Source organism: Danaus plexippus, chromosome 25, assembly GCF_018135715.1.
Source record: "Danaus plexippus chromosome 25, MEX_DaPlex, whole genome shotgun sequence".
Taxonomy (NCBI): domain Eukaryota; kingdom Metazoa; phylum Arthropoda; class Insecta; order Lepidoptera; family Nymphalidae; genus Danaus; species Danaus plexippus.
The window spans coordinates 5586913-5604953 of NC_083553.1; the positions used below are offsets into that span (position 1 = coordinate 5586913).

Sequence of the window (18041 nt, forward strand, 5' to 3'; positions counted from 1 at the left end):
GTCTATAGACTCGGTGAAATAATAAGAAACTCGACATTTTTACTCTATTGTATTACGTTGATTGAACGCCATTATTGCTTTGCTGTCAAACCAATGTAATATCCAATAAAATTTGAGCTTTTTAAAATTAACAGGAAGCCGTCTTCATATAACAGACAACGGGCGAGAACTTATTTCGATTTCTTGTAATATTATGGCTCAAAATATCAACCCTCACTACGCATCGTCATCTAATCCCGCCAAACAGAGCGAGGATACGATAAAATTGAAAGACAATCATGCAGTTAGCAAACGGTAAGAATTAATTATGTACGGATGATTTTTGCACACTTACTTAAAAATAACCAAGGGTTTTTTCTCCAGATTGCAGAAGGAACTAATGGAGCTGATGCGATGCGCTGACAAGGGAATATCCGCTTTCCCAGAGAGCGAGAACCTTTTCAAATGGATAGGAACAATTAACGGTCCTCAGGACACGGTTTATTCTGGTCACAAATACAAACTATCCCTCGAATTCCCCAATTCATATCCCTATGCCCCGCCTGTAGTTAAATTCCTGACACCCTGTTTTCATCCGAACGTGGATACGTGTGGATTAATATGTCTAGATATCTTAAAAGACAAGTGGACGGCTCTCTACGACGTTCGCACGGTGCTGCTGTCTATCCAGAGTTTGCTGGCGGAGCCGAACACTCAAAGCCCTCTCAACCAGCAGGCCTCGTACCTGTGGCCTAACCAGCCCGCCTATAAGAAATATTTAGAAGAATTTTATAATAAACATAAAGATTCATAGTCTGATTGTTAGTCATGTTTATATTGTGTTTATGTGTTATATTATTTTGTGAATGCCCGAGTGATTGACCGGTGAAAGTAGACAGTCTCTGTATTTTCAATTCTAGTTATTTATTTTATCTTTTTTGTTCAGTTTTGTTTACCGTCTCAACTTTTTGTGTAACAATAGTAATAAAAAAAATACTAAAACTACAATCACTTTAAATAGAAACATTGTCTCCGGTTTATTCAGAAATCATTTTCTGATTTTGTTCTCTTAATGTTTATTTTTTTTTCAGTTGGATGTAAATATATTTTTCTTAACCTGTTGCTTTCCACCTCAAATTGTGAAGAGAATGAATATGTATATTGAGATCGCTGACTAATACAATTATTTAGTTCAATTACACATTGTTTTATTTTATTCCGCTCGATTACTAGCAAAGAAAGTTCGCTGGAGTCATTGTCATTAAGATTAAACCATTTAAATTATTTGCAATATCATAACTGAATAAATTCACTAAATTCATCTTCAAATAAAAGCTACTTAAATTGAAGTTTTTCAATAAATAACTGTGTGTAATTGTTAAGTGCTTGAATTAAAGAGTATTTTTACCCTGCCCTGTTTTTTGTTACTATTAATAAATGATATATCAGTAATTTTCTTTGATTAAAATTATAATATACCGGAGCCTTTAATTACGTAGTTGTTTTTTCACGGTATGCGATCATCACAGCACAAAGTTCTTCACTAAACAGCGCACCAAAATACAACAGAAATTATTACCAACTTTTAGTGGTTTCGTCTCATTTTTTTTCTAATGAGACCGGATAGTGCTTGACTATCATTCCACCCGTTGGAAAGTGGAATACAAAATCTGAGAAAAATAAAGGAGAATTGAAAAACTCGACTTGTTGTAACTTTATTTAATATTAACAGGATGCAATATCTTCATAAATAACATTAGGCACATGATATACATTAAGGCTGAACACATTTGTGTAGCCATACCTTTATTTTTAGTTTAAAAAATAATAAATAAGTTAATAAATTTAAAATTTTATTTCATTATCTCCATTACTAAGTTTCTGATATTTAAACATTCACGCTTTGAATTACATAAATACTTTTTGTACAATGTCATTTATGTATATGGAAATATCAAGCTTATGTATACACGTAATATTTTTATATGTTACCTGATATAATTTATCACATCATACAACACCAAAATAAATGTACATATACTTACATCATTCTAGGGTACATGTTTTTTTAATTTTCACCATTAAATTTGGTTTTTAATAAATATATTGTAAAGAAACGTGTAATCTATTAGAATTATTCTTATTTAATTTGATTTTTTAGATCTTCAACGGAATAATAAACAATGCACCAGTCCTCACACAATACTGTACGTTTCGAACGGAATTTAATAAGCGACAAGTTTTTTTTTAAATTAAACAATATCTTGATCTGAGACTTAATTTTAACGTGTTTCGTGTTTCAAGTCAACAAAACATAAATCGCCATTTTGTTAAGTGTCAATGTAAAAACACGATTTTACAATGCGAATGAATTTATCACTTAGTTGTCATAATTTATTAAAATGCCGCCATAAATTATATTACACATGAAAATCGTGTCATTCGCTTAATTTAATGTTTTTTTTTTTTCAATAAATATGTTTCAGTGTACATATGAGTAAACTGTTATATGTATCTTAGGTATAAAATACAAAACTTTAATTCATATATTTCTTTACTAAATTCAGTTGAAGCTAACTCTTAACGATGATCAACAGTATGACTAGACCTATGAGAACAGAGGACAGGCAGAGTATACACTGCATTTTTCTATTCTTTCGTTGGTATCTCTCAGCTTTCTGCAATTGCTTGTAACCTTCGTGCACTTGAACCTGGGTTTGTTCGATATTATAGTCTATTCTGTCCAATATAGTGCCTTGTTCGTGGACCATATTGGCTAAGTCTTTGAAGATATCGTTCAAATCCACTATTGATTTCACTATTTTATTAACTTCTTCCTCTCTCTCTAATATTTCTTTGGTATTTTCTTGTTGTATCAATAGCAGCTGTTTCTGATTCAGCGCTGGCTTCTGGAACATGTGGTCCATGTCGTCATGATTCTGTGCTGAGGTGCTCGGTAGTGAGAATAATAGGTCAGTCTGGTTGTTTGTGAGCCCCGGTATCAAGTCATTGTCTTGTAAACTGAGCTCTTCGAAGTTGGGTAAGTCAAAGTAAGCGTTTGACCTCTCCTCCCTTGATGTGAGGGACCTTAAATAGTTGGACTGCGAGGTCCTGAAGGTTACACTGAGATCTTGTAATATCGTCACCAGCGCCAGCACCACATTAGTTGCTAACTTCTGTTCAGTTTTGTTGCCTGGAATCATTAAGGAATTATTAATAATTGATTGTTCTATTTAAATCCATACAACATGTGTATGGATTTTATTTAATAGGATTAATTAACACCATATCTGAATGTAATAAAAAATACTCAATAAATGTGGACAACAAAAATGTGGACATTATATAATACGTCATAAAATAGTTTACATTCTGTATTAAGACACTTCATCACTATTTGGTTAAGTATATTTTTTAACATGTGTTTTCCTCATTATTTTCTCTTATTACAGTACTATAAGCATATAAAGTAATAAAACACATGTAGTAACCATTATTTGCTTGTTTTTTTAATATTTTAGTGGATTCACCCACCGTGTCTGACTTGAGCCCTGATTGCTGTCAGTCTTGCGTGTGCTTGCGTGAAGTGCCTAGCTATATCTGTTGATAGACGCTCTATATGCTGCTCGTGGCTTGAGTCCAGACCTGGACGAGATAGCTGATGCTGGTGTCGGGATTGCAACTCGGATAGCTTAGTTCTTAACCTTGAAGGAAATGAAATTTAAAGATATAATTGATCGCTTTTACATTATGGTAAGGTTTGATACAACAATAAGTTCTGATTATAGAAAGATGGGGTAGCTGTGAAATATGTGGAGGAGTATGTTTGTTTTGTTAACGGGCTTATATCAGAAACTTATGACCCAATATGCAAAGTACAACTGATTTGAGGTGTAGCATTTAACATAGAAGATTATGCCTTAAAGAAATAGTCGGTAGGTTTGATGTATAATTTAAATGATTGCAAAAATGGGGGAAGAAGATCTAAATAGCGGTAATTTATCTAGTACCACAACTAATTATTGTGCAGTGTACCCAAAACAATTCATTGATATTATTCTATTTAGCAAATATTTTTACCTTCCACCCGAACAATGTTGCAATCAGAAGTTAGTCAACATAAAATTAATGGACAAGTACATCTTAATACATTAGAAAGGTTTAAAAAATTATTTAACACATTATTTACAGCTTTCTCTTTTATAGGAGCACTTTAAAAATGCTTTATTCTCATATCATTTCAACGATGTTAAAGTTATGAGGTCAAAGTTTACATTAAATTTGTCAAAAATATATATGTAGCTGTTCAAAGGTTGATAGAACATCCTTGGCTGTCTACTGCCATATATTTAGAAATAACAAAATCATTTTAAGCGACACACATTTCTAAACATTCCTTTGCTAGTGTGCATGGTCACATTCATTTTAAATACACAAACACATAAACACAATTTAATCTAATTTTGCCATTTTAAGTAGTTTTTAATAAGAAGCAAGTGATAAATTAAGTTGAGGATCTTTAAATACCACTTATTTGTTAGCGGACTCTGATCATTCCTTTCTGCGATAGATGGAATAATTCCATTTATTTAGATATCATGAAAATATGTTAGTGGTGTGATTCTCCGGCATTATACGTACATACATGCATTTTCTTTCATACCTAGAATTCATTTACTAATCATCAATACATATATAAAACAAAGTCCCTCGCCGCGTCTGTCTGTCTGTCTATTCGCGATAAACGGAAAAACTACTGCACCGATTATCAAACAGTTATCAGCACTCGATAACGTGATTCTCTAGGAAGGTTTTAGTATGTAATTTGTTAAGTTTTTGTATTTACTTGCGTGAACATTAACGATATTTGTTGAAGATGAGCGGTTTGAGAGCTTTTAACGAAAACGCCTAAAGTCTTTAAGATATAACAAAATAATATAAGGTGGAATTGTGTATCTTATATAGGTCTACAGAAAAATTCGCAGTGGCATATATCTATACTTTAAGGACAACATACTATATCCATTTTATAACTTTTAAAAATTGGCATTCCTAAAGTGTTTATTGGAAAGCTATTTATATAAATACGGTATTTAGTCTTATCAAAATAAATCAGTATCTGTAAATTACTTTTTAAATCATTTAATTTGAAAGCTATCATAATATAAGTTTAATAATTCTCAAAATTAAATAGCCTATTTTATATGTTTTGTAAAGAGTCCGTGCAAAGGCGGTTCTGGCTCCTAGTTATAAAATAAATTAATATTAAAATACATTAATATGAAGAGTGTTTTATATATTTTTGTATATATAATAGACAGGATGACGGTGTTTGTTGAGCAAATGAGGATCTTGTAACAAAATAATATAAACTTATCCTTAGAACTTTATTCTTAATATGTGCTTACATAGTTCCACCTTTTTAGAACCAGTTGTATCATGAACTATAAAATAATTAAATAAGTAAAGTCCAAGGGCTCATAAGAATAATCTATCAGCTAATTAGTATGGCTACATTTGTTTTTTGGCAAATAACTAGAAAAGCTAGAATTCTTGTATATAATTATTATTCTGATTTTAACTCACATACTGATTGTAACATAACTCATTAACAGTAAGTTTAAACTGGAAGATGTAAATTCATTAATTGCTTCAAAATTTGTGGAGTGTAAACAATATCTCAAAATGTTTTTTTTTAGAATTAATATCAATTTATCAGTAATAATAATCGATTACCAAAAAAAATTGTGTTAACTTATTGAATAATTTTGTATGGATATTATATTGTATGATGTTGCTAGTATTAACTGGAGAATTCAATTTATTCTACCTCGTAATAATGTAGTGGGCCTCTTCTAGTGAATCACTCCATGGAGGAGGGGCATCTGACCGTGGCTCAGGACCTGCCTCCAGATCATGACCACTGGATCTCATGAGCCTTACATGCTCGGACTCATTAGACTGAAATTGATACATTACATTCCTAATTTCTTTATATAATAGTTTAATAAATGTTATTGTTACGAAAATATTTTAATAAAAATTAGAAGTATAACAACTTTGACAGATATACAGAACAGATGAATTCTTTTAGTTGTAATAAAGGCAGATAGTAGTCGTACACGAGTATTACATCCAATGATAATAATTAATTATCAAAACTCAAGTATAAAGATATTACCTGTTCAGCGAATATTTGTCGAGAGTGAATAGCATTATTTCGCATAAGAACAAATACTTCCGTCAAAGTTCGCGATACCATTTTCTCTTATAGTTAATGTATTTAAATTACAATTAATAAAATTCTTAAATGTTTTCGTAATTACAATAATTTATTTATTTTGTAGCGAGTCTTAAGGCGCTTGTATGGAACGTCATTTTGAAACTGTCATACATCATACTCTTTACTTGTCAGGTATGCCGATTGCCGATTAATGAAATAAATACCTATGGATGTTATACATTTAAAGAGAGCACAGAAAATAAATAATTAATTTTGTAATTTAAAAATTTTCGTTCTAAAATATAGTTAAACTTTTTATTAATTTAATTTTCTGTACCGTTTTTGAACGTTATAAGTCAGATAAAAATTATGTCAATTGAAATGTTTGAATTAGCGTTTATCAATTACAATTACTATTCAATTTCGATTTATAAGTTGTGATGTTATAACACTCAATAAGACACAGAGTCACATAATAAAAGATTAGAAGTAAAACACACCTGTGCTTTTGTAAAAATTGTAATTAGATAAATAAGTATTTATTATTATCTTTATAATAATTGCAAATGAGTATGCCGACATATGATACCGGTCCTGAACAGTTTCAACAGTTTCCATCGAACAGGATTATAGTAATACATCCTGGTTCGCTCTATGTGAGAATAGGACGAGCTTCCGACTTGCTTCCGGTGAAGCAACTTCATTGTATTGCAAGAAAACGAAGGCCGGGAGGAAAAATATATCGTGATCCATTTATACCACCAAGTGTTCCTAAAACCAAAGAACTCATCGAAGAATTGGAAGAATGCAGGCTGCAGATATCTCACACCCTCCAATCCTGTATGCAATCGAACGGTGCTCGTCGTTATGCAACGCCGCCTCAGCAAATCGCCGCCTTCAACAGAAGATCAATGCCAGAAACCCTCAACGATGGAGAGCTCTGGCCTCAAGTGGAATGCGATGTCGTAGTTGGTGATGTAGTGCTCGACATAGATCCGAAATTACCCTATAATATACATTTTCCCTTCCGAAGAGGTGACTTTAACCTACACTCTGAAGTAGGGGGCTCTATTTCCTCTGTATTAAATGACTTGTACACTATATGGAGTTATATCATTGAGTTCAAATTAGGTATACCTCTTATAGAGCTTGTTAAATATCGTTGTGTACTATTAATACCTGACATTTATTCAAGAAGCCATCTTAAGTGTCTGACATCATTGTTGTTAAAAGATCTGGGTTTCGGGCATTGTTTTCTTGTGCAAGAAAGTGTTGGTGCCACATTTGGAGCAGGTATTGGCTCAGCCTGTGTAGTAGATATAGGTGATCAAAAGACAGCAATATCCTGTGTGGAAGATGGTATATCACACAAAACTACTAGACTAAGAATGGATTATGGAGCTGGGGATGTTTGTCAAGCACTGTCTTGGATGTTTCATAAAAGTGCTTTCCCGTACAAAAATTGGACAGAAAATGTACCAAGAGATGTAATCTTAATGCGAAATCTTTATCAAGATTTTTGTCATGTAAATTTAGATGTATGTGGACCCCAAGAGAAGACATTCCTGGTTGATCATCCCGGTGAACCGGTCAACAAATACACACTACAAGTAGGAGATGAATGCATCATATCACCACTTTCATTATTCTATACGGATTTATTAAAAATAACGGGCACTAAAATGACGAAAATACAAAATCGACAGCCAAGTGATGCCGAAGATCCTTTTGATGCTGAATTTCTCAGAGAGACCGGTAGAAAGCGCGAAACGGCTGATGCAACTGCAAATGAAAGCCAAAATTTTGAAGCTGCTAATGAAACTCAACCGAGCATCAACCCTGACGAGGACATCGTGGTTGATACCTTAGAAACAGGGCCTGGAGAGATGGTAGCGCTAGCGCCTGGCCAAGTTTTAAGCCTGGATGCTGCAATATTACAAAGCATAGATCGGTGTACCAGCGAGGAGTTGAAGCGTAAAATGTATAGCAGCATATTAATTGTTGGTGGAGGGGTAAAAGTTCACGGATTAAATATATGGCTGCAAAACCGTCTAGCACTCCAAATACCGTACACGTATAAAACGGAACAATTAGAAATAGTGACATCACCCAAGGACATAGATCCCGCTAGTACTGTCTGGAAAGGGGCCGCAGTCATGTCCTGCCTAGAGTCAGCTATTGAATTGTGGATAAATCAGAGTGAGTGGAGTCGGTACGGACTGAAGATTTTAAGGGAAAGAGCACCATTTATTTGGTGAATAAGTAAAATGTATTACACTGAATATAAAAAATGAATATATTATATATTAAATAAAAGTATTGTTAAAGTTTGTTTTTGTTTATTAAAAATAATATAAAATACATTGTTACATTAAAAATTACATACAAAATTAAGAGAGATTCAGATATTCTCAATAGAAAATTTAACAAAAACTTTTCACTTAGTTACTATGGAGCATTTAACTGTAGGTTAATAGCAAGTACAGTTCTAGATAAATAATCAGTCTTCAATGTTAAGATACATTTGAGTATTGATACAACATTTTATACATTCCACATCTCAATACTGGTAAATACATTTGGCAAGGATAAACCTCATGTCAACTGACTTCAACAATCTGTGCATCAGTTTTAAAGTTGACCGCAGCATCTTTGAACCTCGTCTTAGGATGTAGGAAACCATAGTACAAACACATCAACGCTACACCCATGACGTATGGCACGACACACAATAATAAGAACGTATAAAAATATACTGGAGTCCTCATAAAACTGTTGGTATAAAATATCCATATGAAGCTGCATGTAACATTCTGTATAAAACATATACTATAATAAACACTATACCTATACCTAGTCCTACCCTCGATCGGTAAGATGTATGTGAAAAGGTAAACCGCTCCGAGGGCAAGAGAGAAACATAGTTCACCCAGTCTGTTGTCGGAACAGAACGGAGATCTATCAAAGAGCTGCAACCAGCTAGTCATGATGAGGATGTGCACGCAGCAGGCCAGGATGGTCCAATGAGGGAACAGGTATGATATTATAGATATAGATATCACTCGGCTTACTGAAACGGAATATGTTAGGAGTTAGAAAAGATTTTGCCAAATACAACTGAATTATTCCTTTGAATGGTTTAAAATTAAAATATTATATGAACTAAAATAAGTAATAAACTCACAAGTGACTAGAAAGTGCCACAAGGTTTGAACAGCACTGCCAGTCCATGTGACATTATCTTTATCCTTCTGCGCAAACCTTACAGCCCGCTGGTAGGCCGCCAGACACCAGCCCATACCAATAACTGATGAGATGATAGATAGCACCTGGTGTACTGCAACAAGCCCATGGTATATTAATAATAAAGTTGTATAAATTTTTTAAAATGTCTCTACATCACCCTATATAACAAATATAGTGGCCCTGGCACATGATCGACTTACATAGGCCACAAGTGCCTTACATCAATTTGGAAAGACGCTAATACTGTTACACCGCTGGGCTGATATTAACCATACATAGCTAGAACCACTCCAAGTAATTTGACTTTCAAATGTAAAGAACCGCATCAAAATATGTACATCCGTTTGAGAACCGTGAAGCCACGACCGCAGACATCGACGTAAAAATTAAACGACGCCTATTTTTGCGTCGGACGTAAAAATTGGGGACGTTTCTAAAATTCCACTTAGTTTTAATTATTTTGTATACATAAACATGTTTATTAATACCTTATCTACAAGCCAACCAATATAGTAGTATTGTTTTCCTGCTACCTTAGATGGAGGAAATTACTGCAGACAGATGAAAAATAACTATAAAATGTTTACTATATAAACTTACATATGAGATGAGTGTCAAGTTCACTCTGTAAATGCTGCATCAGGAGGCAAGTTTGCAGCACATGCTGTGGTGCCGCCTCTAGGAAGCATTCAAAAATACGTAACAATGCTGCATCTGAATCCTCCTTGAGCATCAACGAGTAGTACAAACGTTGGGATGATGGGTCATTCCTCTTCTGGGCTTGCCGTGACTTGACCGCGTAACTGAAGGCCAGGATTAATTATTTTTATTGTTGGCATATTCATAAAACATAAACAATTTCATTGCTTTTGCAAATAATAAATAATCAGATATTTGATACAGATGATTTTATCAGCATTCTCAACAGTATTTCAAGTTAAAAGGTTGTCTGTCATATATCCACTAAAATATTATTTAAAATTGGACAACTTATACACTCCGGTTTACTAAAAACTATTCTAGATATCTTTAGGTTTTTAAGTTTGTTATTTGATATATAAAATATATAATTTGTTGAAGTGATTTCATTACTGAACGGTGTTGTTTCCTGTACAATATTAGAAGGAAAATACAATGTAGAGTTTAATTCTGGGCTACGTTTTGCTAACAACTACCTGTTATTGAAACTATGATAGCGCTTACATTAATGCATCAATGAAGCGTAGTATGGGGGCCATTTGGAGAACTAGAATAAAAATCCTCAACCATTTACGTTTGGTGAACTCGTTGGTTATTGAGTCTTGCTGCTTGTCTTGAGAATACCTTTAATAACAGAAAAATTATATTCATTGATTGTTATTTGAATTCATTTAACGTTTAATGGTATAACATTTCAGAAATAACAAAACCGAGGTTTCAATTCATTATTTTCTCAGACGTGCTAAATAGTGATGACTCAACGTACAACGACTTACATTCTTATTGAGACCGCTGTGTTGACAAACGCTGGTAACAAAATAAATGCCAATGTCCACCCGAACTCCATCATCTTACCCGAAATCGAATATCGTATAGCTACATTAATATCCAATCCCAAATCCACAAAATGACCAATAATAGCAATCACATACATAAAAATATCTATATAACTTATAGAAATATTATGCGGTATTCGATCTGGTTCATCGTAAGAATAGCTATTTTTTTGTAACATTTTTCGTACTGCATGTGGCATTTTTTGATATTTAATATTGTAAACATTCTATAAAAACAACACTTGAACAATGCGCGCGAACGCACTGATGTAAGTTTGACACTTTGACTTAAGCAATTACCTATCAATTATCATTTGACATACTTTGAAAACTGAACTTTAATTGACAGTTTATAAAATATAAGCTACGCAAGAGCTTAGATAGGGAAGATTGAAACTTTTAAACATATTGATAAATTTTTAACTACTGTGTTATAATAATTTATCTTCAGCCTTTAATTTCTTTGATCATTTTAAAAATACGAGCAAAATAATTTAATTTAAAATATAAAAATTGTTAAGTTATATATTTTTTATTAAAACATACACTAGTAGAAATTAAACATATTAATATAAAATTGAAACAGGTCCAGAGAAACGGCCTTATAAAATCACAGATTTATTTTAGTCAATCTTATTGAATATACCTAATACAATAACCTGAAATAAAGAAAGCTTTAAACGATAATAGTAACTATAAAATTTATAAAAATCGTAACTAAATAAAGATAATAATCAAAGAGAGCTTAAAAAACGAAAACTATTGTGCAGTATAAAGAAGAGTTTGAGATTATTATTTATAATTTGATATGAAAGAGTTCGAAATGCCTCTGAGAGAACAGAAAGAGACTAATGTTTGACAATGTAACTTCAATAAACTAAATTTCTAATAAAGTAAACTCTTGAACTGAATAGTCTGGACCTAGTTCAGTTTACCTTCAAAATATCCCTACTATAGAAGAGAGAAAATTTTAGAATATTCTTCTCCACACCAGGGAATTTTTTCTGATGTGGGGAAGAGAAATCTTAAAATTGGCATACAAATTGTGAAAAACCTGGGCTTATTTAGGAAAATAAGCTACTATGTCCTCGTGGTCTGAGCCTACATCAGAAAGAAAAACCTATAAATAACTATGATTCAAGTCTCGTGAATGTGTAAAATTAATGTGAAAGTTAACAGTGGTATATAATCCCCCTCCCGGTGACGCCGTCAAAGCCATTAGGGGCTAACAGCTACTGTCAAGTTGAAACTAAAAATGGTGTATAATACGCCACAAAGCTTTTCGATTTCTCCGTGTACGTCTTGACAAATTCCCTGACGATTATTCATCCGGTAAGTATCTATTACTTCAATTGGCCATGGCTACTTTTATCATGAAGATGATTTTTTAACTGTCTCGGAGTTTTCTTTTGGTAGTTTGAACATTACCTGTCCATTATCAAAGCCATTGTGAACTATGTTCTGTAATATAATATTTTGAGACACAGTATGTTCTCATTGTGTTCTACATCAAAAATGTTTCAGTCATATTGCTCTTAAATATTCGTCATACCATGTCAACTTCGGATTTTTTAAATATATCCTGTTCTGAAACAACCATAAAACAATATCGAACTTCAAACGTATCTATATATTGTTACGCGAAGTATAAACTTCGTTTATTGGTGCCTCGTGTTCAGAAAAATTACGTTTGTAAAAATTTACTTTGTTAAGTTTTTGTATTTACTTGCGTGTACATTAACGATATTTGTTAAAGAAGTCGGAAAAACATGAGCCGTCTGAGAGCTCTTAATGAAAACGCTGCCTAAAGTCTTTGAGGTATTTATAATAAAATAATATAAGGAATTGTGTATCTGTAATGAGTATCTGTAAATTATTTTCTAAATCATTTAAATCGGGCGTACCATTTGAAAGTTATCATAATATAAGTTTAATAATTCTCAAAATTAAATAGGCTATTTTATATTTTTGTGTAAAGATCCCGTGCGTAGCCGGGGCTGGTACCTAGTAATATGTATATAAACTGACCTGTGATTAGTGATGGTGACATTCTATTATATTTCTAATGTATGGGAATGTCATCAGAAAAAATGGATGTAAATTCTCTTCTCCAGTTGTTATGTTTTTTTTTTGGATAGCTGACATCATTAACCCGGCCTCGCATTCGCCACATCGCTTATAATTGAGATATCTCTAATCCCTTGCATCATATTGACTGTCTGCTCGTTTAGTCCGTTCAGTCCTACTGTTCGCCTCATTTTATTTCACAAACCGTATAGCCATTAACACAATAAAGTCCGTAAAGGTATGTACACACGTAACACCGCCGACATACATGACCCACAGTCACTTCCTGTCACCTATTCACCTGATAAACCAACTGGAACGCCATATCGAGGAGGATGAATGTCCGAACCTGCTCGTACTCTAAGTATAATATATTTCTTTCAGTTTAAAATATTTAAATATATACTATATCAATTGTAATCCACCAATGCGTGAGATGGGATTTCTATTATCATATTTTAAAAGCCCAGCTCTCAACATTCGTAAAGGATTTTTAATTTACTGGTAATTAAGATATGAAGTTATTTCTATGTTATAATATAATTGAGATTTATTTGTCAGATGAGAGTAAAGTATTTTTATAATCACGAGTACCTACCTAAGTTCTCCTAAGTTCTCAATCAGGTAATTAAAAAAAAACGATAATTTAACAACTCATTTTATTAAAACACCTACTACTTAAATAGTATTATAATGAAAGCTCTCATAATAATCAAGAGTATAGTGTTTTAATGATGTCCTGTGAAGTGAGATTGGCAGCGAGCAGAGTTTTGAAGAGGAATTGCTGTGCGTTAATGCCAGATGACGTAGAACTGAAAACAAATTAATCTTATTTCAAAAACATACAATATTATAATATATTTTATATCAGTAGTCACTCGTTTTCGCTTATTTAAGATGAAACATTCAAATAATACGCTTTTTTCACCAGTAGATAGTTTGAATTCAGCATTATTTTTTTGGATACTTGTAAATATTTTAAGCACAAAGGTTTTACATGAATTGTAGGTTTTAATTGTTTAAAGAAATGATTTAAAAGTTCGTAAACACACTCTGGGTCAGATAAACAAAGATTGTTACGTAGAGATGGTGTTAAGTGATGCATTAATTAAAGTGGTGGTATTGATATAATTCCGAAAAAAATATTTTCTTAAAATCAATGAAAAAATATTAGTGTTTATGTAAGTCGAGAATATTATATACTTCTGCTTTAGGATGGTGATCAGAGGGCTCCATTTTTTTGGGAACAGCATTTCTTTACTTTTACCCCACTCGTCGCCTATGAGATCCTTGATAGAGGCGTTCACTATCTTGAGGTATCCACACTTATCTATAATAACAATATATATATTTTTGCAGTTACGTATAACATAATGAGATCTAAGACTTTCGCGAGTATTCATTGGTATAAAACTAATATTTTCGGATTTACTAAGCTTTATATTATTATTTTAACTGCATACTCCCACGTTTCGGGGACTCCGAGACTCCGCAACAGCCGTGATCACGAGCAGACGGGACGATCTCGTCCTGTTCTTTTTAATATTTTTTTCTACTTTGAAATATAATTGAGTACTATTAATTTTATGGCGAAAATTTCTCCTCTATGGATAATTACCTGTATAGGTACCGACGAGTAATTGTTCAAAGAAGTTTGGCACAAAACTATTAAGGCAGTTCTGCACGTTGTATAGCGAGGCGTTTGTTTTCCTCGCGTGTTGATATGTCTTTATCTCCACTATGGACACTAAATTGTCTTGCATTGTTTCGTTGAAGCTTGGGAAATTATAGTCATATTTAATGAAATAAAAGTAAATACATATCATTGCTACCGTAAGTTTTAATATGTATATAAAAAGGCTCGATACTATTGTAAATGAATCGATTAAAACTTTAGTCTTGTCTTTATGATTAAAAAAATTATTAATATAGATATTTGGAAGCAACACAACACAACCACAATATAGGTACATATTATTCGACAACAAACAGACAACTTCATTTGCCGACAGCAAATCAATAAAAATGATATAATATCTATTGCTGGACATTAAAATATTAATCACGACATTGAATAATTAATAAAAACAATGATTTCGTCGTCGCCTGAGTCGTGTAAAGTGTTTACGATATGTACATCCTATGCTGACTTCTGCCACCAAAAGCTTATAATGACTTGGTATGTTTCATCAGAGCACTTACAGAACTGCTTGGTGCAGAATGCAGTGCGCCACAGCCACCTCGTCAGGGAGCTCGTTGTGACACTTGTTGACAGTGTCGAAGTGTCGAACGTCTTCGAAGTTCCCTATTACTCTGTGAAACTGCTCCCTCAACACGTCAATCGTCTCCACCGGCGCAATCAGACAATGTTCTATTATGTCCACCGTCTGTTTAACCAGAATTGATGTGATTAAAACAAAGATAATATAGCTACACAGTTAATACGATTTTAATTAATATCTGCGTACCTCTTGTAAACTTATCATATAGTTGGTGAAGTCATGGAAGTTTTTTAATCTGTAAAACTTTATGACCGCACTCCTCAGCTCTTGAGACATCCTATTATTCATCATGTGTACCAGGTCGAGAAAAGTATCCATGACATAAAGTGAACTGTTCTTGAGAATGTCATAGTTCATGCTTCCCCGTGTGAACAAGTCCTTAGCTATACTGTGAGCCTCGTTGACTAGGTAATATTTGTTATCTATGTCTTGGAAAGCTGATTTTGTGCACTGAAATTATGAATATGGAGATAAAAATATGCTTCAAATTACAGCCGACGGGAGAGTCTCGCTTTGTTTAGATTGCCGAGTCTGTACTAAAATACATTTCAAGTATCTGACTAGAAACAGAAAGACAAGATATTAAAAGGAATGGGAAGATGATTTAAAAGTATAAATAATCGGGTTCTTGGACTGCCTTGGTGGGCCAAGAATCAAAGCCCTTCTTTATAATAATTATGAAAAACTTGTTGTGCCAGTAGAATTATTATTTTCTCATTTCGTGAGAAGTTTAAACAAACTGGGACTCTTTGAATGCGTAATATATATCTATATATATATCAATTGTTATACGAAATCGTATGTTAAATTATTCTGAAGATTCCTTAAAGGTTAAAAACGTTTTTAATGCTCGAAAGCAAAATCGCTTATTAAGTAAGTTTTAATTGGAAAAACTAAAAAAAAAAAATTTATAAAATAACTATCAGATAATTTTGCACTCACCTCACGGAGGTATAAAAACATCACTATGAGCAAAAGTACGGTTCTCAACTTACTCATGTAACTCATCACAAGAACTGAACATTAGATCAAGGCTCGTTTTATCAGAGAAAATACAACTTATACTATTCTACCAGAATTACTACACATAAAGTTATAAAACAGTGACGTATGCAGTAGAGTAACCAAAATGAAATTTTGTTTCTGGATAGTGGAACATGTTGGGGGAATTAAACTAATAATGATGGAATTAGAAGCACCTTCTTTATTGTTTTAGCGTGGCTGCCCAAAAAGATGATATGGTCACTAATTTTGTCACACAAAATGAAAAAATAAATATTATTATTAAAAAAAAAACTAATATTTCCGAATGTTCTGTTGCGAGTTATTTATAATTTAACTAAATACTCCCGTTCGGTCGTTACAACGTTCCGATTTGAGTAACTACGAATTGTGGGTCTAATTTCATAAATTACTTGAGTCTTACTCAATTAATAACGGTCCACTAATTAATAAAATATAAGCTTTCTATATCCACAATGTGAGCATCATTCAAATATAATACAAAATTTGCCAAAAGTTACTCTTTTTATGAACTAGGTGGTAGAGCCCAGCTGTGGTCAAGTAATTACAGCTCGAACATGGGCTGGCTCGACCGGGGAAATACCACCCTCTTACAGAAGATCGGCGTGAAATAGTCATTAATGACTGCGTTTCGTCCAATGAGTGAGAGAGCCAGTTGCCCTTTCCCTGTTCCCACCCTTTCCGGCCATTTCGTCTTTAACAACCCTTCATTTCCCTTAGCAACCAAGGTCGGCAACGCATCCGCAATATAAGATATGTTGCGGATGTCCATGGGCGACGGTAACAACTGCCCATCAAGAGAGCAGTCTGCTCGTTTGCTACCTGCTACATAAAAAAAATCTTTCGATGCGTAAAGTGATTTTGTTTCTATTAAAAGACTTCAATAATCATGAACAAGAGACGTTCTCCACTAAGTGCTTCTGCATAAGAATCGTACCTTCAGAGTAAAATTATAAGTAACAGGTCTATTGTCTCAATTTCCATTATTACTGGTACTGTCACAAAAACTATCATCACAGTGGAAATGGTGTTCGAGAGAAACCTTATTTTATACAAAAAAAAATTACGGTCACCTCCTAGTATGCGAAATGTCAAAATATAAATCCTAGTGATCACTTCTCTATCAATTACTTAAAAATTTTGAATACAATATCTAATGATATCCACAGGTTAGCGAGGGAATTTAGCGACCTGAAGATATAGGTTAATGGTGTGCTAAGGGGAGCTATATATCCAAATGTGGATTTTAGGGTGATGAAATTAATGCGCTGCAGTGTTCCATTGAAGATAAACATATAATGTGTCGCCACAACAAAAGTTGGTCACCCCTAGGACGGAGAAGTCACGTTTCAGAATGAAGTGAAATCATTTTCCGCCCATGAATATTATTTCACGCACGGAGTAAAACGCGGCTACAATGCGTCATACATCACTTTAAGTAATTTTAATACTGGTTGTGTAATGCTACTCAATAATAGGGTCATAGTTCAAATATCTTTTAGGGCTGTTTCAATTTCGTGTCATAGAATAAATTAGACAAGAATTTATTTTTACTGCGGTCTAAAACTCTTTTTACTGTCTCTACAGTTGCTGCATTTATACCTCGAAAAACATTTAAAATGGCTGACATATTGTTTTTCAGCATCAATTATGTTGTAACATAAATTATCTATAATAAACAAAATT

At 33.1% G+C, this 18041-nt stretch overlaps 5 protein-coding genes across 5 annotated transcripts; 2 read left to right on the plus strand and 3 right to left on the minus strand.

Moving 5' to 3' along the window:
- Nucleotides 1-51: 51 nt before the first annotated feature.
- Nucleotides 52-1178, plus strand: LOC116775295 (ubiquitin-conjugating enzyme E2 C). The gene is made up of 2 exons (XM_032668163.2): nucleotides 52-294; nucleotides 364-1178. The coding sequence occupies exons 1-2, from the start codon at nucleotides 194-196 to the stop codon at nucleotides 791-793; spliced, it is 531 nt and encodes a 176-aa protein (XP_032524054.1). The 5' UTR covers nucleotides 52-193; the 3' UTR covers nucleotides 794-1178.
- Nucleotides 1179-1683: 505 nt separating this feature from the next.
- On the minus strand, nucleotides 1684-6372 carry LOC116775093 (syntaxin-16). Its single transcript, XM_032667912.2, has 4 exons — nucleotides 6161-6372; nucleotides 5810-5940; nucleotides 3514-3683; nucleotides 1684-3172 (listed from the first exon to the last, which is right to left on the minus strand). Exons 1-4 carry the CDS (start codon nucleotides 6239-6241, stop codon nucleotides 2553-2555), a joined length of 1002 nt encoding a protein of 333 aa, XP_032523803.2. The 5' UTR covers nucleotides 6242-6372; the 3' UTR covers nucleotides 1684-2552.
- Nucleotides 6373-6588: 216 nt separating this feature from the next.
- Nucleotides 6589-8532, plus strand: LOC116775092 (actin-related protein 8). Its single transcript, XM_032667911.2, has one exon. It carries the CDS (start codon nucleotides 6769-6771, stop codon nucleotides 8458-8460), a length of 1692 nt encoding a protein of 563 aa, XP_032523802.1. The 5' UTR covers nucleotides 6589-6768; the 3' UTR covers nucleotides 8461-8532.
- LOC116775094 (XK-related protein 6) lies at nucleotides 8522-11265 on the minus strand. The gene is made up of 5 exons (XM_061524611.1): nucleotides 10924-11265; nucleotides 10652-10771; nucleotides 10049-10251; nucleotides 9387-9539; nucleotides 8522-9272 (listed from the first exon to the last, which is right to left on the minus strand). The coding sequence occupies exons 1-5, from the start codon at nucleotides 11181-11183 to the stop codon at nucleotides 8803-8805; spliced, it is 1206 nt and encodes a 401-aa protein (XP_061380595.1). The 5' UTR covers nucleotides 11184-11265; the 3' UTR covers nucleotides 8522-8802.
- A 2488-nt stretch (nucleotides 11266-13753) lies between these two features.
- On the minus strand, nucleotides 13754-16382 carry LOC116775178 (uncharacterized). Its single transcript, XM_032668020.2, has 6 exons — nucleotides 16275-16382; nucleotides 15519-15782; nucleotides 15253-15437; nucleotides 14669-14826; nucleotides 14254-14380; nucleotides 13754-13862 (listed from the first exon to the last, which is right to left on the minus strand). Exons 1-6 carry the CDS (start codon nucleotides 16338-16340, stop codon nucleotides 13763-13765), a joined length of 900 nt encoding a protein of 299 aa, XP_032523911.2. The 5' UTR covers nucleotides 16341-16382; the 3' UTR covers nucleotides 13754-13762.
- Between the last annotated feature and the right edge of the window lie 1659 nt (nucleotides 16383-18041).